We start from the raw sequence: 26,100 nt of genomic DNA on the forward strand, positions 1-26,100 counted from the left end.
TGCCAGGTTTAACTTTCAAGTCAAAGTCAGAGTTTGAACTGGAGTTTAAAGTTTTGGTGCAACAGGATTCAATTTAAAAAACTAAACTGACATTTAAATCTAACTTCCTCAGACTGAGACCAGATGTTGGACATCATTTTCACCTCTGTGGTTCAGTTCCTATGGTAGCATTTCCTGTTAGCTTAGCATAAAGACTTGAAGTCTATGGGAGTCGTTAGCCTGGCTCTGTCAAAGTGCAAATATAAACCTCCCAAGCAGCTCTGAAGCTGTCTGAGTTGCACAGAGGATCATGAGGATTTGAAATAATAAATTTCTTCCTCTTTGACAGAGCCAGGCTAACGACTCCCATAGACTTCAAGTCTTTATGCTAAGCTAACAGGAAATGCTACCCACAGGAACTGAACCAGCGGTGGAAATCCAGAGGTGGAAATGGTGTCCAACATCTGGTCTGGGGAAGACGGGGAAAGGAGATTTTACCCAAAACGTTGTAGTATTCCTGTAAAATCATGACATAACATCTGGGTCTGCGTCGCCTGTCAACAGAGCAGAAACAGAGAAAAGAGACGTCTGACAGCAGCAGCAGGTTTCAAGCCGAGATGAAACTCTGACCGCAGAACCGATCAGAAGGGAAACTGATTCTGTCTCACTTTGTCCACGATACTAGAATACTGAGCAATACTGAGCAAAAACAAGCCACAGCTGTTTACATGAGGGGAGGAAGAACCAACAAAACTGAACTGACGAGACTGACGGTGATGAAAAAGCACCTGAACTGAAACATAGAGTGAAAAAGATTACATCATCCGGTGATTTTATTAATTTAAAGGCCTGATTTTTACCTCGATCAACTTACTGTGTTACTACTATGATCCTTTTTTATTTTTTTAGGTTTTTATTGTCTCATTTTTATTTCCCTCTGTACATTTTGCTCCTTGTGTCTTTTTGTGTTTTTTTTTTTTTCAAGACTAGTATTATTGTTTTCTATGATTTCTCTTCACTTTGCATGTCATGACATGAAAGGAGCTATATAAATAAAGTTTATTATTATTATGTTATTGTTACTGACGTTTCCATTTTTTTTTTTCCATTTACTTTTTGTTCTCTCCCACCTCGAGGCCACTTTCCTAAAGCGATAAAAGGCAGATGTGTGTTGTGAATGAAGGATTGTGAACACATCATCAAATCACCGCTGTTTTAATCAAAACCGGATTAAATTGAATCAAACCGCTTGATGATTTATCACTCTATTTTCCAAGTCACATGCATTTGAATCATCTCTTTTTTTTAAAATCAGTTTTTGTTGACCCCCCCCCCCCCCCCCCCCCCCCCCCCCCCCCCCCCCCCCCCCCCCCCCGTGTGTCTCTACTTCAGTCCTTTAAATCATGAAGACCTGCGGCTGAGGGTCAGGTGATGTGTTTCTGGTGTCTGGCTTTCAGAGCGGCGGATGGTTTCCATTAAGCGGCGAGGCGGAGGCGGAGGCGGAGGCGGAGCATGGGACGGTCACGTGACCGCCGGAAAAACCAGGAAGTGAGAGGCGACTCTGTCAGATCGAAAACATGTGTGTGTGTGTGTGTGTGTCAGTGTGTGTGATGAGGTCGAGCCCGAGGCCTTCGCTCTGAAACAGAAAACATCCATCAGAACGGCTCCAGTGAGCGACGTGCAGTTTTATCTCTTTCATGACTGGATGAAAAAAAAAATCCATCAGATCGCGTCTTCTCTCTCTGATTGGACGAAGTTTGTCTCCACAGGGCTTCCATCGCAAGTCCAACACCCCTTTTCCTCCGGGCCGACTCCTCCTCTTCCTCCTCCTCTCGCCCCTGCGCCGGCGGGCTAGTGGTCGTCGTCGTACCTCTGCAGCGTGTCCTGCAGCGTGGCCGTCACCTTCTGGAAGAAGGAGATCTGCTGCCGGAGGTGCTGCTGCATCTGCGAGCGGAAGTCCCGGACGCGCGTGCGGTGGAAGTGCTGGATCTCGGCCAGCGTGGCGCAGGAGATGATGTTGCAGCGCTCGTGCAGCTCCCCCTCCTGCTTGGGACAGTCCTTCACCTTGGTGAGAGCACCTGGAGGAGGAGGAGGAGGAGGAGGAGGGGGGGAGACATTTTTATTAGTGCAATAACTCCTGTCCATGTTTGCACTTGTACATATATTTTTTCTTTTCTTTCTTTTTATTCTATATATATTTATATTTATATTCCTTTCTTTATTTTTCTTGACTAATTGCTCTTTTTTTACTTTACACTTTGAGTGGGAGTTGTTATTGCAACAAAAAGTAATTTCCCCCTGGGGATCAATAAAGTATTCTGATTCTGATTCTGATTCTGATTCTGATTCTGATTCTGAAAAGAGGAAGTGAAAGGAGACAAGTTGAAGACGCCGTGTCAGTGATGTTCAGAAGGCGATAAAGATTGCACAATACGAGTGCCATGTTGGGACATTTCCTCTGCGGTGAAATATGTTGATGTCAAAAAACATATAGAGAGTGAATGACTGCAGATAATCTCCACCTCAACAAGTCGTTTAATCTCATCTGGACAGTTCAAATCTTGTTTTTCTAAAAAAAAAATCCTGAGATAACACGATGCACTTCTGACTCGTTCCAGGACTTTATAAAGTATAAATCTGTTGAAATGAGGCAGAATAAAGCAGATCAGCCACTCGGATCGAGAAAATGACACTTGATGAGGCAGATTCTTTTTTTTTTGTCTGAAGAGAAACAAGGATTTTGAGCCTGTATTCCTTATTAACAGACTGATCGATTAATCAGGCCGATATCTGGCATATCTGTCAGTGTGTCTGCTGTGGAGCCATGTTGTCTTCTGTGAAACGCTGTTATTAGGTGCATTAAAATGTTTTTTTTTTTGTTTTTTTTGTTTTTTTTACAACTGTTTGAAAACCAGTGGACGTTTCTTTAGTTGATCTGTTTTAATTAAAAATGAGTGAAGTGCAGACAGAGCGCACACTGAGACAAAGCAGGACAACAGCATTAATGTTAAATAAATGTTCATTAAAGCTGGAAACAAAGCCGACAGCTCCAGGATGGAGCTGTGTGTGTCCCCCGGGAGCCCCTGGAGGACCTCGGTGGGGTCCCTGAACCTCATGCTGAAAACCAAGAGAAGCCCTGATTGAGCTTTCAGACTTTTTTTTTTTTTTTCAAGTTTTTTTATTGAGGAAGCGGCGCGGCCTGTGCGTCTCGGGCAGCCGTGAAGAGGAACTAAGAGTCAAACTGAGAATCTGCAGCGTGTGGAAGAAATGAGGAGGAGGAGGAGGAGGAGGAGGAGGCCGGTAGCCTGGCAGCACTCTCCCTGCTGACCTCACCGCCCCGCTGCGGAGCACACACACACACACACACACACACACACACACACACACACACTGTGGACTTTGCTCCTCTCGCAGGCAATGCGATTAACGGAGCCGTGAGCTGAACTCTTGTTCTGTCGGCTGGTGGGAAACTTGTTCAGCTGTGAGTCGACAACCCGCCTCCCCTTCCTCCTCCTCCTCCTCCTCCCCCTCCTCTTCCTCCCCCCGCTGTATCGCCAGGAGGAAGGAGGAAAAAGGGGGGAAGGAGGCAGAAGCAAAAAAGAGGAGGAGGAGGAGGAGGGGAAACTAATCCTGAGTCGGCTCCATTCTGCATTCCTGCCGTCCCGGGGCAACACGGCACAAGAGGCCCAGGAATCTGCGCTCATTCAAATCAGATGGAGCTCCAGAGCGAGGAGCGTCCGACAACAGCGGCGGGACGGCTCAGTCAACAAAGCCGTTTGCCATATAGGCAGCCGGACGCTGTAATTCTCTCTCCTACTGTCTGTCTTTCCTTTCTTTCTTTCTTTTTTTTTTTTTTTGGAGCTTGTCAGGTCTGCAGCACCGCCACGTGTTTTTGTCATTTGGCTGAGAGAAATTATCTGTGGAATGCAGACCTGCTGAGAGAGGAGGGAGGAGGTTCTGATGGATTTGAAAATGTTAAACCTCGCGGAGAGTCTGCGAAGTTCAAATCCAGATGTTTGTTTAGTTAAATTAAAAATAAAAAACCTCCTCTGGCTCCGGACGGAGAGAAGAAACCTCCAGTTTCTTCTCTCCGTCCTTCTCCTCGTGCAGATCTGTGTCGTCATCGCTGGTCTGACGAAGGCCGGTGACTGTTGTGGAAACTGACTAACCCGGCCAAGTTTGGTCACCGCACGGCAAAAAAACCCTCCGTCTGAACAAGTCATGTGGGCCGCTCAGAGCTAAAGAATCTTAGAAAATCTGCCAGTGGGATGAAATAATCCCAGCAGTTTCCAGAGAAGTTTCACTTGATACGGGATTTTTTTTAATTTTTTATTCTGGGAACATCAAATCTAAATGTGTTGAAACGAGGCAGAATGAGGCAGATCAGCCACCGGGATCCAGAAAAGACACTTGACTCAGGAAAACTCTGGAAACAAGTGGGATTATCTAATCTCTGTAGCGGATTGTTTTCCATTGTCTTCATTCTTATTAACCCTTTAAACCCCGAGCAGATTGTTTTAACTTCTTTCAAAATCCCCGGGAAAAACACCAAGAGCAACTTAACAAAAAAGTTCCCAAAAATTTGCAAGAAATTTGTAAAAGGTTACAAGAAAATGATCGAAAGTAGATTATAGCGTTGCAAACAAGTGGGATTACCTAATCCCACTGTCAGATTTTGTTTTTTACGTTGTTTGATATGGAACAAATGTACAACAGCATCTTAGGGCCTTTGTGGGGGAAAACAATTATGGAGCCAAAGGAAGGGGGTAATATTAAAAAAGAAAAGAGATTAAAGTTATAAATTTATAAGAAAAAACTCACAGATTAATGAAAAAAAAGTGAAACTTCTGAGACCTGCTGGCCGTGTCTCAGGCCTGCAGCTGATCCCCTCAGCAGATTCTACTCTGACATGGGATTCAGGAACAAGGAGATCCTGCTGATCTGAGCCCAGAATCAGCAGATTGTTTTCTTCTGAATCGGCCCAAGTCACAGCAACGTCTCTTCAGAGTCCAGATGCTGAGGAGGAGGTTGGGGTTCTGGACTCAGACCAGCAGGATTTCCTTCTGACTGGATCCAACAGGAGGAGAACAAACTAGATTGACCAGTTTCTCGTTAATTTTTCTTGTATATTTACCAATTTAATCTCAGAGAATATTCAAGTTTTTTCTTGTAAATTTACGACTTTAATCTCTGAAATTCTGAGTTTTTTTCTTGGAAACCTGCCCCCTCCTCCGCCCGCACTGATCTCCCCCCATGTAAATATCACTCCATATCTCAAAACTGGAAAAAAAGCTTCAAACAGTTTAAACTCAACATCTGAAAGCTTGAAATTAACTAAAAAAAAAAAAGGCTGTCCTCTTAGACTCCAGCTCTGAGAGGACAGCCTGCACGACGAGCACAAGCGTACATCTGCAGAAGTTTCAAAATAAAAGTTTGCCCCTGAGATTTCAAGGTTCCAAAGCCTTTTTCTGATCACATGTGTGCGCCGGTTTTCAGATCACCATTTAGAAGGTTTCAAACCTGCAGAACAAACTCAAACTGAAACCGTGAAAATCTGCTGGAGAAACTGTAAAAACAGCAGCCGCAGCCGTGAGGACGGAAAACTGACATGCACAAGAATATCTGCAGAGATTTGAATGAAAATACACAAGAATATCTGCAGAGATTTGAATTAAAATACACAAAAATACCTGCAGAGATTTGAATTTCTTCTCCAGCCAATCAAAACATTACACAAGCCATCAAAGCTTAGTTTCAATCTTGCAAAATCTTTTTTTTTAGTAGAATTGAAGTTTCAAACACTGAGTTTCAACCATTTGAAGTGTTTATTTTATTTTATTTTTCTTTCAGTTTGGAGATCTGGTGAGATTCATTCTGTAGTTTGAAGAAAAACAGATTTGAGACTACTTGGCTTGTTAAAATGGAGATTTTTTTTGCAGTGCTGTGTCGTGGGAGCTGGTTATTTAACAATTATGACACACGCCGTAAACCACAGTGGAAACTCTCAATTCAAGTAAAAGAAAAATAAAGTAAAGAAGGAAAGAGTAAAGGCAGAGAAATGTTAGCAGTTTTCACATGACAGCAGTGACGGATTATGAGGATCTGCTCTGTGTTTTCAGATCGGTCCCTGACATGCTCTGCTGAGGGCCGCCGGACTCTCAGGACCGTAAATCCTGTTTCATCATTATAATAATAAAAAAACTGTCACGTCGGTTCGTTTGCAAGTAAACAAAATGTTGTCAACAAACTCTGGGGATTCAGTCGGTGTTGTTAAAGCGCTCAGCAGCCAACCGGCCTTTACAGCAGCTGCCAGCCCGCAGAGGCTCTGAGAGGCTTTTCTGCACAATAATGTTCCACCGTAAGAACAAGAGATGCAGCGGAACGTGAGAACCACTTCCAGTTCACACCCGTCTGATCACAAACAAAAAAACAGCTCCTTTCTGCACAAAGCATCCGAAAGCCGGGCTGAAACTTAAAGGGACGGTGAACTCAAAGCGCAATATTTTATTAAACTGGTTTTTATTGGGTGTAGAAATCATCATGAACCTGTGAGGATCACCCAGACTGAGACCAGATGCTGGTTCCTATGGGTTGTATTTCCCGTTAGCTTAGCATAAAGACTTGAAGTCTATGGGAGTCGTTAACGTTAAGCGTTAGTGGTGGATCTTCCTCGACCTCCAGCGGTGCACAGATCACTGTGACAGGTGGAAGGATAAATGTGCTCAGAGGTCACCGCTCCACCATCTGGCTTCTCCTCAAACCAACATTAAAAAAAAAGATGAATGCATTGTGTTATGATGTTTTTAAATTAGTTTACTGTCCCTTTAATCCTGCACTCAGTGATTTCAGAACCAATTAACAATCCTGAAACTAACCAGTTTTTTTGTACCCCTAATTATATAAACCAATACCAAATTGTTAGGCCAAACTATTTTGCTGTTTTTCTCTATTTGTTGTCAGTTTCCGGCCCAGATTGTGGCTCCGCCCACTCCTCGCCTTTAAGTACCCGTCCACAGGATGAGGTCATTTCCACGCTTCCCATTCATCGTCTATGTTGGCACCCATGCAATGCATTCTGGTTAGAAACGGGGTGTCATGTCGGCATATCTGCAATTGCATAAAGTTGAGGTCAAGGCTATTTTACGCAAATTACAGATGTCCGGCTCGACTCGCCGACTCTGGAAACTCCCGAGAAACTTTTAAACGAACCATCGTCAAAATAAAATGCAGACAGATTCAGCAGCTGCAGGCTTTATCTGGGGGAGGACGGCCCACTTCTACATTCTGTAGATAAACGCAAAATGCAGCGGCATGATTTTTCCACTAGGTGGGGCTACAGCTGCAGGTAGCTCTGTGTATTTTGGCCGTGTGCGGGCACCGTACAATGTAACTGCCAGGGCTAGCGGCTGGTGGCTAGCAGCTGGGCTAACCGTGTCTAAAACTTCAAAAAACACTGGAAACGAAAAATACGGGAAAAGTCGCTGGTACGATCATGTTTCCTGGAAAATCGGCCAATCTGGCAACATCGCTTGGGCGTAAATTTTTCCAACCCTGATCCAGAACATCGTGATAAGATTTTTTATGAGACAAAAATAATTATATATTTTTGCTTTTTCATTTATTTTGAAAGTATAACCTCATTTGCAGCATAATGCAGGCTGCAGTGCTAAATACGGGTTGGAGTGTTTTTTTTGGGGGGAGGAGGGGGGTTTCTAATTGCATGTATGTAGGCCTGTGTTGGATCATTCTGAATTAAAATAAAGAGTACAGTGCTTGTTCTGTTGTTCTGTACAGTAAGTTTTTTGGATTATGGCTTGTGCTTTTTGATTTTTTACCCTTTTTCTCTGTTAATAGCCTAAACCTGAATCCCGATTAAAGACTGTGGTTATATTGACTCATTAGCTCTCTGTTGCGTGTCTTCGCGGCGTTGTTTGTCGGTGATGAAGACGGTGAAATCCTGTCGGTCACACAGGCGATTGGGATTCAGGCGGCGTCCTCATCGCCCTCAGCTGGGACTGAATCTGGACAAACGGGGAGCAGGCGGCTAAAGAAACGCTGCCTCAAGGTCTGGCAGCGGAGCGACTCCCTCCTCCCAACCTGCAGGGAGCGAACAAGCTGACTCCCCTGTGTCTGTGTGTGTGTGTGTGTGTGTGTGTGTGTGTGTGTCCAGAGCGTCTGAATGGATCGGCGCTGGCCTGGGTTCTCGGCCCAGACTGACGTTGCAGTTTGTTAAATGAAAGCAGATGTTGGACGTGACTCAACATCCTCAGAATCGGCTGCATTGTTACCGAGCAGATTTCGATTTGCTGGCTGAGTTTTATGGACGCCGTGAACCATCGTTTAACGCCGTTTAAAAAAAAAAAAAAACAATAAACGTGCTCGTCTCTCGTTTGACATGATGTCGCGGAGTTTGTTCATTGGGTTGGCAAGAAGGATTATGGGAGAAAGAGAAAGAGAGAGAGAATTAAACAAAGACAGAGAGAGAGAGAGAGGGGGGAAGAATGAATGACAATGAAGGAAACAGAGAGAGAAAATGTATGAAGGAGTGAGAGAAGGAGAAAGGAGGAATATGGTGAGAAATAGAAAAAAAGACGAGACATTTACAATGAACCCTGACCTCTGACCTCCTGATGAAAGGGGGAGGGAAGGAGACAATATTCCTTATGGGATCAAAAATTATATTTGTATATATACACTCAGTGTCCGCTTTATCAGCTCCACCTGTATAATCTAATCTAATCTAATCCAGCTGTTGTGCCATAAAGTTTCCTCTCCTGCTGCCTATAATGCTCAGCTTGTCTTGTTGTCACGGTAACAGAGGTGTTCATTCACTTCTATGTTTGGCATTGAGCTCATAGTTAGTGCTGCACTTTACTGACAGCTGTTTCCACTATTCTGTCCCACCTCATGTATACAAATAGTGAGGGACAAAAAATCAGAAACCCCTCTCAGTATAATGCAGTCCAGTAGCAGACCTGCAAACTACAACCTCAGTAATAAACACAGAATTAAAGAGACACATTCTGCACAATGTCAACACAAACTGAACATTATAAACTCTGTTAAAAGGTACAGATATCCTCCATTTCTGTAGATATCCTCCTCCTTTTTTGTAATCAATAAAGATATCACATTATCAGTGTTTCTGTGCATGTTGGCTGCAACCAGCACTTTGGATGTTGAACAGAGTATTACACAGTTTACTGATACGTCCTGTTGTTACTGCACTCTAACTGTCATGATGTGCTGTATATTTTATCTCTGCTTCACTGATTGTGTAAAATGCACATCAGCCATTTGGATTACTAGCTTAAAGGGACAGTTCACCCATTCTGAAAGATGTGATATCACTTCACTTCCCCCCTCCAGCTGTTATGTAACGCAGCAGTGGTGCTAAGTACTGGCTGGATGCTACAAATGCTAACCGTTAGCCTCCTTCCCCCCCAGCTAATATTCTGAAAAATAAACGCCTTCATCCACTTAAACTGTTAATTACAATAAGTTTGAGTTTGACAACGTGCAGCACGATTTTCTCCACGTGGAACACAGTAAAAATGTGGACAGTTTAACAAGAAAAGAACAATACAGAGGTGGCTTGGTGGCAGAACTTACCGGATCTTTCTGGATGTTGCAAACAGGAAAAATACAGATTTAAACAGTGATTTCTGCAAAACTAGCATCTGTGTGCGCTTGGCAGTCGTAGTACATTTCAGTTTTGGAAAGCCACACATGTTAAGTGATGTTAAACCTTATTTGAGAGGATTAAGGCGGTTATTTTTAAGACCGTTAGCTGGGGGGAAGGAGGCTAACGGTTAGCATTTGGAGCATCCAGCCAGTATCAAGCAGTCAGACAGCACCACCACTGTCCTACATAACAGCGAGAGGGGGAAGTGAAATTATATAAAATGTTTGAAAATAGGTCAACTACCCCTTTAAAGCAGCGTATGGATTACATATAATTAATCTTAAATAAGAACCTGGTTAAACACGGCTCTGCGTCCCGTGACCTTTGACCCAGAGAGATTTAAATCAACAGGAATGGAGTCTGACTCAGCAGTTTACCTGATCCAGGAAAGATTTAGCAGAAACCAAAGTTAAGGCTGCAACTCAAACTGATTAATGCATTAATTATTTTTAGATTTGTCAATTACTCATGTCAGCTATTGGATATTGATGATAATACTAAATGCCTATCACAAGTTGCCAGAGCCAAAGGGGATATTTTTAATTCTTGTAATTCTTACTTTGTTTTATTTCCGTCAACAGACTCTTGGGTCTCAGTCCTGCACTGTAACCCAGATTATTTTTCTGTTTCCTGTTGAACATAACATCAAGGATTTCATCTCACCCACGATGAGCCTGTCTGGTCTGTATGTTCTGTTTTTGTCCAATAAAACAAGTATAATAAAATGAAAAATAAAGGAAAAAGCTTAATTCTTTTGATCAGTAGTCAAAACAAAACCCAAAGTATTTATTTGGTAACAATAAAAGTCAGTAAATTTTGACTTTGTGAAGCCTTAACTAGCAAATGTTTGCCATTGCTTGATAAACGAGTAAGAAATAGTTTATCAAAATTATAATTAATTGATATTTTGTAACTATCGATTGTTTTTTTTTTTTTTCAGCTCTAATCTTGGTAAGTGTGTTGCTCTGCAGTTATTAAGGTGATCAGATGAAGGAGTTTGACAGTTTCTGTGGCTGAAGTTTTGCTGAAATCTGGACGAAGACAGAATTATTAAAATGTGTGTAAAGGCGCTCACTTTTTACACAAAATTGTGCATTATTCTACTTGACAAATGAAGTGCCAGATTTTAGTTTTGACTTTTCCGTACCTTTCTGCACGTGGATGATGTCGGGGTAGTTGGCCAGGTGTCCTCTGTACAGGTCCAGCAGGTCAGATATGGGGTCGAGGTCGTGCCGCGGCTGCTCGGCAAAATAGTCCCCGATGGCCTCGTAGGCGTCGCCGGTGCAGGCGATGGCCCGGTTCAGGCCGGCCGAGTAGGCCTGCTGGTCCAGCTCAAAGGCCTGGCCCAGCAGCTTGAAGGCCTGGCCCACCTTCTGGTACTCCTTCTTGAAGCCCGTGATCTGCTTGCGGGCGAACTCGTTGATGGTGGTGTTGACCACCACGATGTTCTCGTCCATCCGCTTGGTGAACGTCTTGAAGCCTTCGATCTTGCTCTCCACCTCCTGCAGGTCCAGCGGGACGGCGGGCGGGCTGGCGGGCAAACGGGGGTTAAAGGATGGGAAAAACAAAAGAGTTTTAATCTCAGAATTCTCAGAAATCTCAGAGTTTTTTTCATAAATGTGTGAGTTTGTCTTGAAATTTAAAACTTGAATCTTGGAAATTCTGAGGTTTTTGCTTATAAATTTGTGACTCTGAATTTTTGAGTTTTTTCCTCATGTATTTGTGAATTCATTCTTGTAAAATTAAGACTTTAACTCTTAACCCTTATCCATCCCACCTCAGGCGCTCTTTCACTTTGCCACATCATCAGTCTGCGGCACATTCCCAGGAGCATTACTTTAATTATTTTTGAACTATTTTATTTATTTTAAAATAAAGTGCTGTCCTTTACTTTTCTGGTGTTCTTTCTTTGTTTTCCCTCAAACTTCAGCTCATCTGCTTCTCCTTCAGTCAGTGACGTCCTACGTTCCCCAGAATGCCTTTTAATTTTAACAACCCATAAAGAAGGGACGCTCTTTCTTTAATCTGTGGATTTTACGATATGTGGAGAAAACAATAATGACAGCAGAGAGTGAGTAACACTTTTTACTCAAAACACAGTGCATCTGCTCTTCTGTTGCCCAAAACATGAAAAAAACAGCAGATTTCATGACATCTGGCACAAACATTAGGGATCTGCAAGCCTTTAATTTGGCGGTCCATCGGCTTCCTACCTGATGGTGAGGAAGAAATTGGCGCCGACCAGCTCGTCCCTCTCCGCCTTCCTCTTGCCCTGTTTCCAGGCCTTCTCGTCCGTCCCGCACGTCAGGAAGTGCTGGAAGACGTCGCAGTGCGCCAGCACCGGGTGGCTGGTCATGTGGTTCATCCACCAGATCAGGCCCTTCCTGCGTTTGGAGATGAAGTCCTCCTCGAAGCGGCCGGTGGCCTGCTTCTCCGGCAGGTGGGGCACCGAGATGACGGGGAAGCGCTCCACCAGGCGGGCGTACAGCCAGTCGAAGTGCTTGTACCTGGAGGGACGGCGAGGAAGGACACGAGGAGCACGATGAGCAAACTGCAAAACAAACACAGACACCCTGCTGGGCCTGCAGGTGGCGCTAGAGGTTTCATCCTCCAGGCTACATGAATGATCTGGACCGACCTGCTGACAGGACGACCGACACGGTGACGCATGTGGTCTCATCAGTCTTAAAATCTTGTTTATATTCAAACAAGGTGAGACCAAATCTGCCAGTGGGATTAAGGGATGAGATAATCCCAGATTGCAACCTGACAACCAGGACTTCCAGGTTGGCTTTGTCTCCAACACTAATCGACTTGTTTCCAGAGTTTTCTTGAGTTAAGCGTCATTTTCTTGATCCTGGTGCAGCTGATCTGCTTTATTCTACTTCGACAGATTCACACTTGTTCCCAGAAATAAAAATCCTGAAACTTCCCTGGAAACAAGTGGGATTATCTCATCCCTTGGACTTTTTTTTTTTACCTTGAGTGAAGAAAAACAAGATTTTAAAACAGACTGTGACATAAAATGACTTTGTGTTTCCAGTGCAAGCACAGTTGTTCAGCATCAGCCAAAATATACTGCAGTTTAAAAATATACTACACAAAATATACTGCAGTTTAAAAATATATTACACAAAATATACTGCAGTTTAAAAATATATTACACAAAATATACTGCAGTTTAAAAATATATTACACAAAATATACTGCAGTTTAAACGACCGGGCCGATCCTAGTTTGACTTTTTGTCAAAAATCATGATCGCATCTGTCCATCAGAGCCTCAGCAGCCGAGCCGACCCCGCCCACGTGAGCAGAGCAGGCCTTCAAGTCGAGGCTCACTTATCACCAATTCACTTGAATTCATGTTAAAAAAAAAAAAAAGAAGAGGAAAACAGCTCAGTGAAACTTGAGAGACACAACATATAGGGAACTCCATGCCATGTGAAAACATTGTGTGTGTGTGTGTGTGTGTGTGTGTGTGTGTGTGTGTGTGTGTATGTGTGTGTGTGTGTCTGATATCTTTTATCAGACTGATAATGCATCCCTAGTAGATACTGAAAAAAAATTTTAACTTGGTGAACTGTCCTCATAAGATTCTCTTTTATGATCCTCTAAAACTCAGAAAACAAATATTATTACTGTTACTATTACTATTATTATTATTATTATTATCAGTAGTAGTAGTATTGATCAAGAGGCTATTGATGAAAATGGAGTAAGTCCAGTTGCTGTGTGAATGTGCGTGGTGTATTTTTTCCTTCCCTTATTTTGTAATCAGATCCAGTGTCTCTGAAAGATGATTTTAAAAAAAAGAAGAAGGGGAGGAAGACGAGGGGAGGAGGAGGGTGTGGATCAGAAGGAAAAGAGGAGTTGGAAAGGAGGGTAAAAAAGAACAGATAAGAAAGGAAGTGAGGAAGAAAAGTGGAGATAAGAGGAAGGAGGAGGAAGGAGAGCAGGGGTTTGGAGGAGGAAAAGGTCAGAGGTGGAGGAGGTGACGAGGTGTGTGTGTGTGTGTGTGTGTGTGTGTATGGGGGGGGGTTGGGGTCAGGAGCAGGAATGCGTGGGCGTGTCAGGGCTGCGGCAGCGTGTTGCTTCAGGGCGGTGTGTGTGACGGGGCGGCGGCCAGCGGGAGGTGACGCTGAGACACGAAACGAAACAACATAGGAACATGAACACGTCACACATTCCTCATGACGTGTCCCGAGAAGCTGCCAGGACTTCAAAACTGATATGACGAGGCTGACGTGTGAAAAAAAAATAAAGTACACTCCAGGTTTTCCACTGATAACAACAATAATAATGATAATGATAACACGGCTGATTAGAGATTTAAAACCCTCTGAAGGCGTGTGAGTGACTCTGAGAGAGACGCCGGCTTCAGACGTTACATTTACACTCTCAGGTAAAGCTCTGCAAGACTTTTTCTTTCCATTGCAACCTCCTGCCTGCACAAAAACATCCAGAGCGGAGTGTCTTTTTAATAAAATCTCTGTCCACAGGAGGAAGAATCAACGCAGCGTTTTATTGATCTGAGCGTGTGCAGACAAGCTGAGCAGCCAATCCGCTTCGAAATGTCTGAAAGGAGTACACTAACCCATCGTTTTGGGCTAAATGCCCCTTTTCCCCGACGTCCCCAGACTGAGACCAGATGTTGGACACCAATTCCACCTCAGGACGTCCAGTGGTTCACTTAGCGTTTGGTATTAGCTTAGCATAAAGACTTGAAGTCTATGGGAGTCATTAGCCTGGCTCCGTCACCGTGAAAAGACAAACCCAAGAAGAAAAAATCCCAAGACGTGTTTTTACAAAAGCTGAGTTTTTCTTTGAGCAAAAACACGGCCGTCACTGTTTCTTCCAACAAGACAAAAAATAATCTGCCAGAGGGATTTTTTCTTCTTTTTTTGTGCAAATTTTTGGGTCTTTTTCTTGTAATCTACTAATTTCTTGCTCAGCTTTGGGTCGTTTTTCTGTTAAATTACTCTTTACATTATTCTGCATGTTTCAAAGAGTTCGTCAAAACAAAAACAGCGGAAAGAACTTGCCACATAGATTAGCTAATCCCACTTGTTTCCCAACGCTAATCAACTCGTATCCAGACTTTTCTTGAATCAGGTGTAGTTTCCTTGATCCTGATTGGCTAATCTGCCTTATGCTGGCTCGTTTCAACACATTCATACTTGTTCCCAGAAAAAAAAAAAATCCTGAAACGCTGTCGATGGGACTGATTGGACGATTAAGATGCAGATGCTGGTTTTAAACGCTGCAGCCTAAACAGATGTTTTATTTTTTTTTTTTTTTATTAATATCCTGTTGCAGCTGCTCTGTTATTTGTCTCCACCTGCTCAGTCATCACAGCCACATCACTAATGACTGTTTAGCACTAATGTCTCAGCTGTAAATATCTGAAGGGAACAGTCATTCCTATAGTTTCATCACAAGATTCATATCGAGGCGTTGGGTCTGAGACGTTTTTGTGATATTTAGGCCCAACAACAAAACATACACAGAAACATTTAATCTGGGGTTGTGGGGAGTAATAATAAATAATAGTAATAATAATAATAAAAATAAGCCCTGATTTAACCATTAGTGATTTCTCTGTTTCATCCGGAGTCTTCTGGGAGAAAACTGGAGCCCCGTGTTCATGGTGAAGAAAATTCAGACGGCCAGGAAAATTTTTTTATACATTTTACGTATTGAGGTGTTCAGCTGATTGAAAATATATGAATAACTTGATTTTTTATTTTATTTTTTTTTTGCTTGAGGCAATAAAAGGACAGCTCGGACATTGTGTGCTTCTTCTCATCGTTGCATCAGTTCGTAACAATTTCATTTCATTTCAACTCATTTCTTGTTGCAGAAGTTGATTAAAATAAAATAAGTGCTTGGCATAAATAAGTGACACTGATGAAGCCAGAACCCAACGCTGCTGGTTGGTCCCTTTTTGACCCGGCACTGCGTTACCAAAACCCAAAATACCCTAACTTGGGTCATTTTGGTAGCCCAGCAGTTTTAAGAGTGCGGACAGACGAGGCGGTGTGTGTGTGTGTGTGTGTGTGTGTGTGTTTACCTGCGGTTCACCTGCACGTTGGTGTGAGTCGGCGTCAGCCCGTACGACATGTAGCTCTTCATGCCCTTGAACTTGGTCTGCTTGGTGGGGTCGTCGATGGTGCAGGTGAAGGGGTACGGGTCCTCCTGCCACTCGGGCCCGTGCGGCCCCGTCACCACGCAGATCCGGTCGCCGTCCTTCACGAACGCCGAGGCCTCGCCGAGCAGGAAGGCCTCGCCCCCGGACTTGACGAAGGTGGAGAAGCGGTTGAGGTTGCGTCCCACCGTGGCCGAGCTCTTGGCCTGCGAGTGCTGCTGGGCGCTGCTGCGTCGCCCCGGTAACGAGGTGGTGACTGGGTAGGGCGGGACGGCGCCGCCGCCGTGGGGCTCATCCGCCGCCACGGAGCCGTCGTCCCAGTCGTCGTCCCAGTCGTCATCGCTGCCCTGGCTGGTCTGGGAGCAGAGAGGGAAAGTGACATGAGTCCGTTTTAACACTGAAACAATCAGTCAATTAATCGATTAATCGATTAATTGATTAGTCGACGGACAGAAAATGAACTAATTATCTCATTATTCTCATTTATAAAAAACACAGATTTGGTGATTCCATCTTCACCAGGACGCTCAGACTGTTCTCCTTTTCTTTATTCAGATCTTTAGAAAACAATATTTTGTGTGTTTTTGGTTGCTTTGTGCTCTGATCACCTCCCATGAGCCTTTGTCATTATTGCTGAGATTTTATTGACTAGAATGATGAGTCGACTAAATGAAACAATTTTCAACAGATAGACTGACAACGGAAAGGATCATTATCTGCATAATCTGAGGTACTTCTCCTTTAGACTTTAGACTTTGGACTTTGGATTAATTATTACTTTGACTGGATTCATCGTTCAAATATCATTTTGTCTTTATCAGACATTAAAACAATGACAGTCGCTCTTCACGAGGTAGCAGAGGCAAAGCTGACGTCTTCACATTGTTATGAAAGCACACCTGGTTTCACTTTATGATGTGAAACAGAGACAAAGAGAGACAAATGTTGGCCTTGGTGAAGCTGTAAGCTAACCAGGAAATGTTTGATAGACAATATTAGATGTTAAATTAAATGACTAAAATACTGCTACAACTATCAAAATTATATTTAATGTCTTAATTTATTTTATAGAGCATTGATGATTGACTAAGTAATCGTTTCAGCACAAAAAAAAAACATAAAAAGAATATGATTTACTGCGTTCACTCACTTCTTCTAAGTTAATGCATCAATAATTAAACACTAGAGCATGAACTGTTTTTTTTTTTTTTACACTTAAAGGTGCAATTTGTAATTTTGGGAGAAATATTTTAAATTGAGATTGTACGCTGTATTTAAAAAAAATCTTATATTGTTAGTGAAAGTATGAACAAACATATTTCGGGGGAGTGCGGGAGGTGTTGTAACACCTGGTCAGCTGTGACACTGTCAGTTTGACCAATCAGAAAAGAGCTGCGGTGATGTCATCAATATCATATACTCTCATTTCCATGTTGAGTGGCACGTCTCTCTGATTAACACTGAGGCTTTGTGGCCATAAAACGCCATAAATCCAGATTTGTTTTGCCGAGCCTTCATTGTGTTGTAGATTCAGCGTTTTTGACTCACGTAACCTCAAGTGTCAGTTTCTCCAGTTTAATCTGATGCCTTGCATTCACGCTAACTTCAGCCCCACAGGCCAATACAGCTGGCTCTGTAAGGGCTGCTTGGGGTTGGAGAGGTGTAACAGTTCATTAAAAATGTTAGAACCATGCCCAAGCCTGCAGCCATCCACATTTACCACAACCTGCACCCTCATGTTCACTGTCATACTCAGAAGTCAGTCCACACGCATATCTTTTGCTCTAAATTTAAAGTTTCAGAGGAATAAATGTTGGTTTTGCCACTTTAAATTGCTCAAAACTGTTTATTCTTTACTCTCTAATGAAGTTGTGGCATTAGCTGGACAGTGAGGCTCTTGAATCCTGATCCATGGACCTCTTTTGCATTTGACCCTGACCTCACATCAATCTATGATTATTTTATTTGTAGAGGATAAATGTGGGTAGTGTGTAATAAAGTTTGAGAGATCTGACACAAACAGCCACTGAGTTACTGAGGCTCACATGAAAAGCGTAACCACTGACCCTGGTCTCCCCTGCTGCTCACAGAAGCATCTCCTGGGCTTTCTGCTTTGATTTATGATCAAATGAAGTCAATAATTAAAGCAACTGCATGTAGGCCTACAGCAGCTGTGAACAAATCTCTCTCAAAAGTACATATTACACCTTTAAGTACATCTTACTAAGAGTTGGTCTGTTTGTGGAGGGTCTTTGCCCCCTTAAGTTCTAGGCCTACACCCACCCCTCCTCTGTGGGACGATGGCTGCTGGGGGTCCTGGGACGGGTAGGCGGCGGTGTGTGGGGGGGTCATGGCTTTGGCTTTGCTGGGTGAGGAGAAGCCGTTGTTGTTATTGGTGGTGGAGGTGATGCAGGAGGAAGAGGAGGAGGAGGAGGCTCTCTGGTCCCTGATGATCTCCACGTAGGAGCCGGGGAAGAGGCCGGCCTCCCCCCGGCTGTTCTCCCCCTCCAGCCAGCCCTCCAGCTCCTCCTCGCTGTACAGAGTCACCACCTCGTCCTCCCTTATGGAGATCTCCCCTGGGTTCTCCGAGGTGAAGTCGTACAACACCCTCGCCTTCAACGCCATGCTTGAATTTCTATAAACTCTACTTTTAATTATGTTGCTGTTGTGCGTCTTTTCCCCTCCGCTCCTTAGAGGCGCGTCTGTGTTATCCCGGTTCAAACTGGACTAAAATCCTCCAAAGTGCATCTGAAACCTCGCAGGCATCGCAGCAGCAGCAGAAGTTTAGATCAGTTTTGCAGAAATCAGACACGCTTGTGTCCCAGTTCTGCAAAAAAATAAATAAAAAAGGAGAAAAAGAAGAAGACTTGTATCCGACACCCGCTGATTGTCGCTCCGCTCCTCTCTGTGGGTTCAAATAACATTTGTTTCCATGCAGAACTTAATCCAAGTCGGAGAACATGGAGAGAAACCCTGCCTGCTGTTCTATCTGCTGGCTGGACGGAGCCGTGGCCGGATGCCACCATGTAAAAACTCCTCAGACATGCGGCCGCTGCGGAAAAAAGTCGCTTTAACTCTCCGGAGCGAAGACACGGAGCCGAGAGGAGAGGGGAAAGTGCTTGTTTTTTTTCTCTCTTTGCCCCAGATGCTTCCCAGGGCTTGTAAACCTCCACAGCACCAGTCCTAACACGTAGGAGACTGGCTGAGTAATGGAGGGTGGGGTTTGTAAAAAAAAAAAAAAAAGAAAAAAGAAAAAGAAAAAAAAAAGAAAAAAGAAAAAAACCCGAGCTGGAGCCACAAGGAGAGCAAGAGCAAGTTTGGTCAAGTTGCTGAGCAGAAAGCAGGGGGCAAAAAACCCCACCTGAGCTCACCTGAGCGGGCCGGCTGCTTGCGGGCTGACACAAACCTCATGGCATGAAGTGTGTGAGTGTGTGTGAGTGACGGCTGCGCGTCCCGGCACGTCCGTCGGCGTCAGCTTCAATTATGCAAGCGCAGAAAAACAAGAACTCCAGGAATTCTCTGGAAATATAGCTCACTTTTAGTTCTAATAATAATCAATTGCCTAATAATGATTTTCCTTATGACTTTTGATGACTAGAGGTTTTAGTTTGTATTTCCCCAAATGTATCACTAAATCGCCAAGTCACGTGCTGAAACTTAATTAAAGTTAACAGAGTAACGGAGCATCGGGGTGACCGAGACCAAACTGCTTTTAACCTTTTGATTATGACCCGAAGGCGTTTAAAAGTTTAATATTTGAAAATTATCCTCACACATTAAGGTTATTATGAGTTTCAAGAGTAACTGAACACTAAAGCACGTCAGGCAGAAAAGCTGTGCTGCACCGCCCCCTAGAGGCCGAAAGCTCTCAGCACGCTGCAGCACAGAACAACATCAGAATCAGAATCAGACAATTAGAAAGACTTCATTGATGCCAGAGGGCAAACTGGGTCAGCTGCAGGGGCTTAAATTATCTTAAAAAAATTCTAAATCTACATATCTATCTATCTATATCTATCAAATACACACACACACACACACACACACACACACACAACTATTTCTAAGTAAATAAACGCAAAACAAGTTAACTGTGCCTTTAATCAGTGTTTTTTTTTTTTTTTTTTTTCTTGTTCATTGTGCTGTTGCGCACCGCGGCCAGTAGAGGCTGCTGCCACGCGGCATTAAAACTCTGCAGTCCTCCCGACCAGCGAGCGGCAGTAAAGACACTTTCTCCTTGGACACGGACTGTAATTAACATCCCAGACAAAGAATAATAATTACAAAAAATGGTGGACATATGAGACAAATGATATTCATGATATTCTGTGAAATAGTCCGAGTTTGCACTGAGCACGCTTGTCGCCTCCTGCAGGAGTGACTGAGCCTCGCCGGGTGGATGAGGAGGTCTGCGGGGATGTGACGGCCGGAGCGGACAGCTGGCAGCATCTTCACACACACACACACACACACACACACACACACACACACACACACACACACGCGCGCGCACACACTCACACACACACAGGTAAGTGATGAGAGAGACACTGGGCTTTGTCCCTGTTTTACTGGGACAGAGCCGACATCAGGACGGAGCCTGGTCCTGAGACTTAAACCGTGCAGGGACACTTATCCAGGGGGGCGTGTGTGTGTGTGTGTGTGTGTGTGTGTGTGTGTGTGTGTGTGTGTGTGTGTGTGTGAGAGAGAGAGAGAGAGAGAGAGAGAGGGACAGACAGAGAGAAACAGAGACAGACAGATGCTGAGCCTGGTGCAGTTATAATAAATGGTCAGTTACTCTATGTGTGCGTGTGTGTGTGTGTGTGTGTGTGTGTGTGTGTGTGTGAGAGAGAGAGAGAGAGAGAGAGAGAGTTACATCCAGAGCCTGATTCGCTCTGTTGTGCCGTTATAATAAATGATAAGTTATGTATGTTTATTATTATTATTATTATTATTGTGTGTGTGTGTGTGTGTGTGTGTGTGTGTGTGTGTGTGAGAGAGAGAGAGAGAGAGAGAGAGAGGAAGAGACAGCTGGAGTTTGCATGCATGTTTATAGAATATTGTGTGTGTGTGTGTGTGTGTGTGTGTGTGTTAGGGCTGAATGATATGGACAAAATTTCATATATTTATTGTGCTATATGATTATATGATATTTATGCCAAATATCGATACAATATATGATATAACTGTGGGTTCAGTTATTTCAAATTTTAATTGTAGCAACTTAAATTAAAATTGAGCGTTCTTCAAAAAACAAACACAAACAAACAAAAAAACAACAGTAGAATAATACCAAATGGACAAAGAAAATGCAGTTACTTAACAGAAAATCAAAAAATGCTGCAGCCTCTGCCTGGACACGGTGCTGGGATGATAGTTTAAGTGAAGCCACAGTGGAAATTGATCTTTCTTCAAAAAAGCAACACGATCTGAGAGACAGATCTATTTCCTCGCACTGTTTCCACCTAAAATCAGCACCACGGCTGTTTTCACCTGCAGTGGAGGTCCTTAATAAAGTAAATAAAGTCATTTAAAAAAAATAGTGCCATAATACAAATGTTTTGAAAATGTTTTCTTATGAAGTGTAGAAACTAAAATTTGTGAAATCAGATGAAGGAGTTTGTCATGGCACCACAGTTTCCTATAAAATCAGCCAACATTCAGCCAGGCCATGCTTAAGCAATAAACAGCACCATAATATGAATGTTTGGACATGTTAAAATAAATAAATAACTAAATTAATAAACAACAACAAAAAAAAATCCACATTGATTTACAAAGCCACAATTAACTTATTTTTGTGATTATTTGTTTATGTTTTCAATTACTTTCAGTTTTATTATTTGAAAAATATTGAGTTTGAATTGAGTTTTTCTTAGTTTCAGTTTGACTCAGTTTTTTTTTTCAACTCTAATATTGGTGGTGCCATGTTTTTGATACTTTTTTAGTGTGAAGGAGGACGAGCACAGTGAGAATTTCATTGCACGGTGTTGCCGTCTGTTACTCTGTGCTGATTAGGGAGGTCAGGAGAACCAGGCTGGTGCCAGCAGTCCAAAAATACGACAGCACCCGTTTTTTCCACGGCGCCGTAGGTACCAGATGTATTTATTTAGATTTAGTTTTTATTTAGATTCAGCCTTCAGCGGGTCGTAACACGCTCTGCTGAAACTGACGGGTGCAGACTTGACTTAGTGTTTGTTTTAAATACTTGAAGGCTTAAGAACTTGAATGTTCAGCAGATTTTAATGACGCATGTTGAAGCAAATGAGATTTTTTATTTTATTTTATTTTTTTTTTAACCGTGGTATTGAAACGGGTATCGAGAATCGTGGAAATTCACTGGTACTGGTATCGACTACTAGTGCACGTGACGATAAAACTGTATTCTCTCTAAACCCTGAGCATTTGGTCTTTTTGCAGATGGAGATGATGAGTGTTTTTCTGCAAATAGAGCAGCAAAGTGAGATCCGATCACAAGCGTGCAGCTGCACTTTAACGCCAGGTGTGAACGGACAGCTGTCCACTTGTGATCGGACCACTCGTTAAAGCCAGGTGGAGACAGGGTCAGACCGGCCACCTGTACCCACTCTGCCTCTGTGCCGGCCCAGGTGGTGCCAGCCATGTCGGACCCGGTGCAGACGACCTCGGACAGTCTGTGCAAACTGGTGCGCTGGGCCCACAGCCACGGCACCATCTGCAGCCTCATCCCCGGCCTGCAGCACCTCAGCCACGGCTCCTACGGCAGCGTGCTGACGCCGGAGCCCGGGCCACACGGCGGCGCCGTCACCGTCGCCGTGTGGGGCTGTGGCGCCGGACACGCCTACCACTGGCCCCTCGGTTACCACGACAACAGCTCCGGGTGCTCGGTCAACGCCAACCAGGGCCAGGAGAGGTTCGGAGGAGGCCGCCCGTCCAATAAGGTGAGATAAAAGATGTGTGAAGATGTAACTGTAATGTAATCTGTTAGGGCTGGGATGATATCCTAATCTCCAGAATTGATAATATCACAAAACTCAGCTCCCAGAGAACCCATTTTCATTCACACAGCTGGAGGTCAGAGGTCAAGGGACCCCGCTGGAAAGGACCAGATTTTCCCTCGCCAAAATTTAAATGAACATTGGAACAATAGTTAAACGCCTTGCCAACAACCGAGCACGATATGTTAGGTACCAACGGATTCCTGAGGTCATCTTTACTTTAAATCAGTTCAGTAATAGAAAAACAAATAAATTAAAAACAAAAAAAGAATCGTGATAATTAAGTGAATTGATTTTTTTTCCCCCACCCCTATAATCTATTACAGTCTGCATCCTCTTACTGTTGGCTGTGTTGAGATTTGTCCAGTTCAGTTTGAGTTGAGGTCCACATGGGGGCTCCAGACCAGGACGCGACCCAAGGCCAAGAAATTGCCGACCCGAGGCCTATAAAATCCCCCAACATTCAACCAGTTACTGCACAATCAATAATAATGAGCCATGCGCAGATTTTAGAGGAGAATTACATTCACACGTTCTACGTTCTCCATTCAGTGAAACAAAAAGTTTACTCTCATTGTCATTCAGAGAAATGTTTTGGGATATTTCTCACCATGAATTTAGTGAAATCTTGCAAGTTTGAATAATTTGGGGAGGAGTTAGCAACATCAGAACACATTTATAAAATTCAGTTCCAGCTGGTTGAAGGGAGACGAAAACCGGCATCATTTTGTCTTCAGTTTCAGTGGAAACTCTCAAAACATGGAAGAAGTGCAAAGCGGTCGAGTGGACCAATCACAGATCTTGTGGCGTAGCTACGGCGGCATTTTGATGTAGAAGTATGACTCGACCTTTAGATTAAGACCAAGCTTTAACCGTTTGGTTTTGTGAGGTTTGAGAGATCACATTCGAGTTGTGTTATCCGTTTATTTCTTCAAAATGCCGAGGTGCTTCATCCTCCCAGGCTTTGACGGCGGATTTCGCCTCACAGGAGAAGAAGAAGCTCTTTGTACTCTTCATCTCCTCTCCCCTCCAGGTGGCGGCGAGGGCGTCATGTGACCTGTCCTGCAGCGAGCCGCCGTCCGAGGGCGAGGAGTTCAGCAGCCGGCTGTTCGATATCGCCGGATGTGATTCGTCGGCCACGGACGAGGACGGTGACTACGAGCCCCGCCCCTCCAGGAAGAGAGGTGTGGCGGCAGCGGCGGGGGCGGGAGGCAGATCCGGACCGGGGAAGAAGATCAAACAGGAAGCGGCCTCGGCGGAGGATTACTACACCGTGGCTAACATGGCGAGCGCGGGGCTGGCAGAGACGGAGCCCGTTGAACCTTCACCAGCCGCTCAGGCGCCAAACACACACTCCAGACTCACACACACACCTTCGCCCAGCAAGCCACACCCACCCTGCCCTCAGCCGCAGCCGCTCGCCCCCCTCGGGGAGCAGGGGGACGAGCTGGGGTGCGAGGGGTTAACGGACGCTGACATGGAGCTGCTGGGCGGCAGCGGGCACGGCACGGCGGCGGCCGCAGAGCAGAGCGCAGGGCGCAGCTCCACCGCCACCGAGGCCGCAGAGCAAAGTGCAGGTACGACTTTACGGTCATGTGCTCCGAGGGCACAGGGGCGTGGACAGAGTTTGATAGGCGTGGCTGCTCCTGATGATTGACAGCTGCTCTCTCCTATAACTGCACAGAAACTTCCTACTTGCACCTGATTGGACGAGAGCCCCAATCAGGTGCAGCGAGGAAATCTCCCGGATCTCAATCTGGACCAACATGGCGGCAATTTTGCAAACTTTCTTTGATATTAGAAAACAGTTCACCGAAATGTGTTTCTGAAAACATTTGAGGCGAGAGTTTCCAGAGGTGGCGAGTCACGTTAGACGCTCATAATTTGCATAAAGTAGCCCCAGCCTCAACTTTATGCAAATGAAGTGACGCCGACGTGACGCCACGTCTCTCGGAACGCGACGTGGCGCTACCAGAATGCATCACACGGCTGCTTGCATAGACAATGAATGGGAAGCGTAGAAATGACTGATCCTGTGGACGGGTACCAATAGAGCTGCAAAGTGGGTGGGGCTTATTTTGGGCTTTTGTTTGTTTTAAAAAAAAATCCTGAAACTACGAGTCCCACAGTGCATTGCTTCAAGGAGCAGCCAATCACCAACCTTCAAATCATGTCGACTTCATGCCGACATGATTTTGCTCCTGAATGCAAAACGCTGATCTGGAACACAATACAATATTATAGCAAATACATTTGACATATATATGCGGCTTTAGCTGGCCTTGTCACCATAGTAACCATCGCTGAGGCTCATGGGTACTGTAGTATTTAGTGTCACCTGATGCACCGAACTGATGGAAAAATATGATTTCTCAAAAACAAAGTTGGAACATGTAGAAGCGACGGCCATCCCATAACACTGTGATGTCATTTCTTTATCCAGGAGACTCAGTAATATTGTGGTTAAAGTTATAGTTATAACAGTGGTTATAGTTATAGTTATAACAGTGGTTATAGTTATAGTTAGTTATAACAGTGGTTATAGTTATAGTTATAACAGTGGTTATAGTTATAGTTAGTTATAACAGTGGTTATAGTTATAGTTATAACAGTGGTTATAGTTATAGTTAGTTATAACAGTGGTTATAGTTATAGTTATAGTTATAACAGTAGTTATAGTTATAACAGTGGTTATAGTTATAACAGTAGTTATAATTATAGTTATAACAGTGGTTTTAGTTATAGTTATAGTTAGTTATAACAGTGGTTGTAGTTATAGTTAACAGTGGTTATAGTTATAGTTATAACAGTGGTTATAGTATAGTTATAGTTATAGTTATAACAGTGGTTATAGTTATAGTTATGACAGTAGTTATAGTTATACTTATAACAGTGGTTATAGTTATAGTTATAGTTATAACAGTGTTTATAGTTATAGTTATAACAGTGGTTATAGTTATCGTTATAGTTAGTTATAACAGTGGTTATAGTTATAGTTGTAGTTATAACAGTAGTTATAGTTATAACAGTGGTTATAGTTATAGTTATAACAGTAGTTATAGTTATAGTTATAACAGGGGTTTTAGTTATAGTTATAGTTAGTTATAACAGTGGTTGTAATTATAGTTATAACAGTGGTTATAGTTATAGTTATACCAGTGGTTATAGTTATAGTTATAGTTATAACAGTAGTTATAGTTATAGTTATAACAGTGGTTTTAGTTATAGTTATACTTAGTTATAACAGTGGTTGTAATTATAGTTATAACAGTGGTTATAGTTATAGTTATACCAGTGGTTATAGTTATAGTT

General features: G+C 43.5%; 2 protein-coding genes across 2 annotated transcripts in view; one reads left to right on the forward strand and one right to left on the reverse strand.

Annotated features, from left to right (window-relative positions):
- Positions 1 to 1,347: 1,347 nt before the first annotated feature.
- LOC115368737 (sorting nexin-18-like) lies at positions 1,348 to 19,151 on the reverse strand. The gene is made up of 5 exons (XM_030065064.1): positions 18,095 to 19,151; positions 15,737 to 16,167; positions 11,878 to 12,171; positions 10,812 to 11,194; positions 1,348 to 2,057 (listed from the first exon to the last, which is right to left on the reverse strand). The coding sequence occupies exons 1-5, from the start codon at positions 18,434 to 18,436 to the stop codon at positions 1,831 to 1,833; spliced, it is 1,677 nt and encodes a 558-aa protein (XP_029920924.1). The 5' UTR covers positions 18,437 to 19,151; the 3' UTR covers positions 1,348 to 1,830.
- Positions 19,152 to 20,122: 971 nt separating this feature from the next.
- The window catches only part of kiaa1958 (KIAA1958 ortholog), a 10,395-nt gene continuing 4,417 nt past the window's right edge, over positions 20,123 to 26,100 (forward strand). Inside the window, exons 1-3 of the mRNA XM_030065065.1 lie at positions 20,123 to 20,342; positions 22,420 to 22,731; positions 23,822 to 24,365. Coding sequence (XP_029920925.1) covers positions 22,432 to 22,731; positions 23,822 to 24,365 — 844 coding nt within the window. The 5' untranslated portion in view covers positions 20,123 to 20,342; positions 22,420 to 22,431. The remainder of the gene's footprint in view (positions 20,343 to 22,419; positions 22,732 to 23,821; positions 24,366 to 26,100) is intronic.

Source organism: Myripristis murdjan, chromosome 12, assembly GCF_902150065.1.
Source record: "Myripristis murdjan chromosome 12, fMyrMur1.1, whole genome shotgun sequence".
Lineage (NCBI taxonomy): Eukaryota > Metazoa > Chordata > Actinopteri > Holocentriformes > Holocentridae > Myripristis > Myripristis murdjan.

Coding starts and splice junctions, on each gene's coding strand:
- LOC115368737 (XM_030065064.1), bottom strand. CDS start 18,436: ATGGCGTTGAAGGCGAGGGTGTTGTACGACTTCACCTCGGAGAACCCA. Junction 16,168..18,094: donor CATCGTCCCACAGAGGAGGG/GTGGGTGTAGGC, acceptor CTCTGCTCCCAG/ACCAGCCAGGGCAGCGATGA. Junction 2,058..10,811: donor CATCATCCACGTGCAGAAAG/GTACGGAAAAGT, acceptor CTCCTCCTCCAG/GTGCTCTCACCAAGGTGAAG.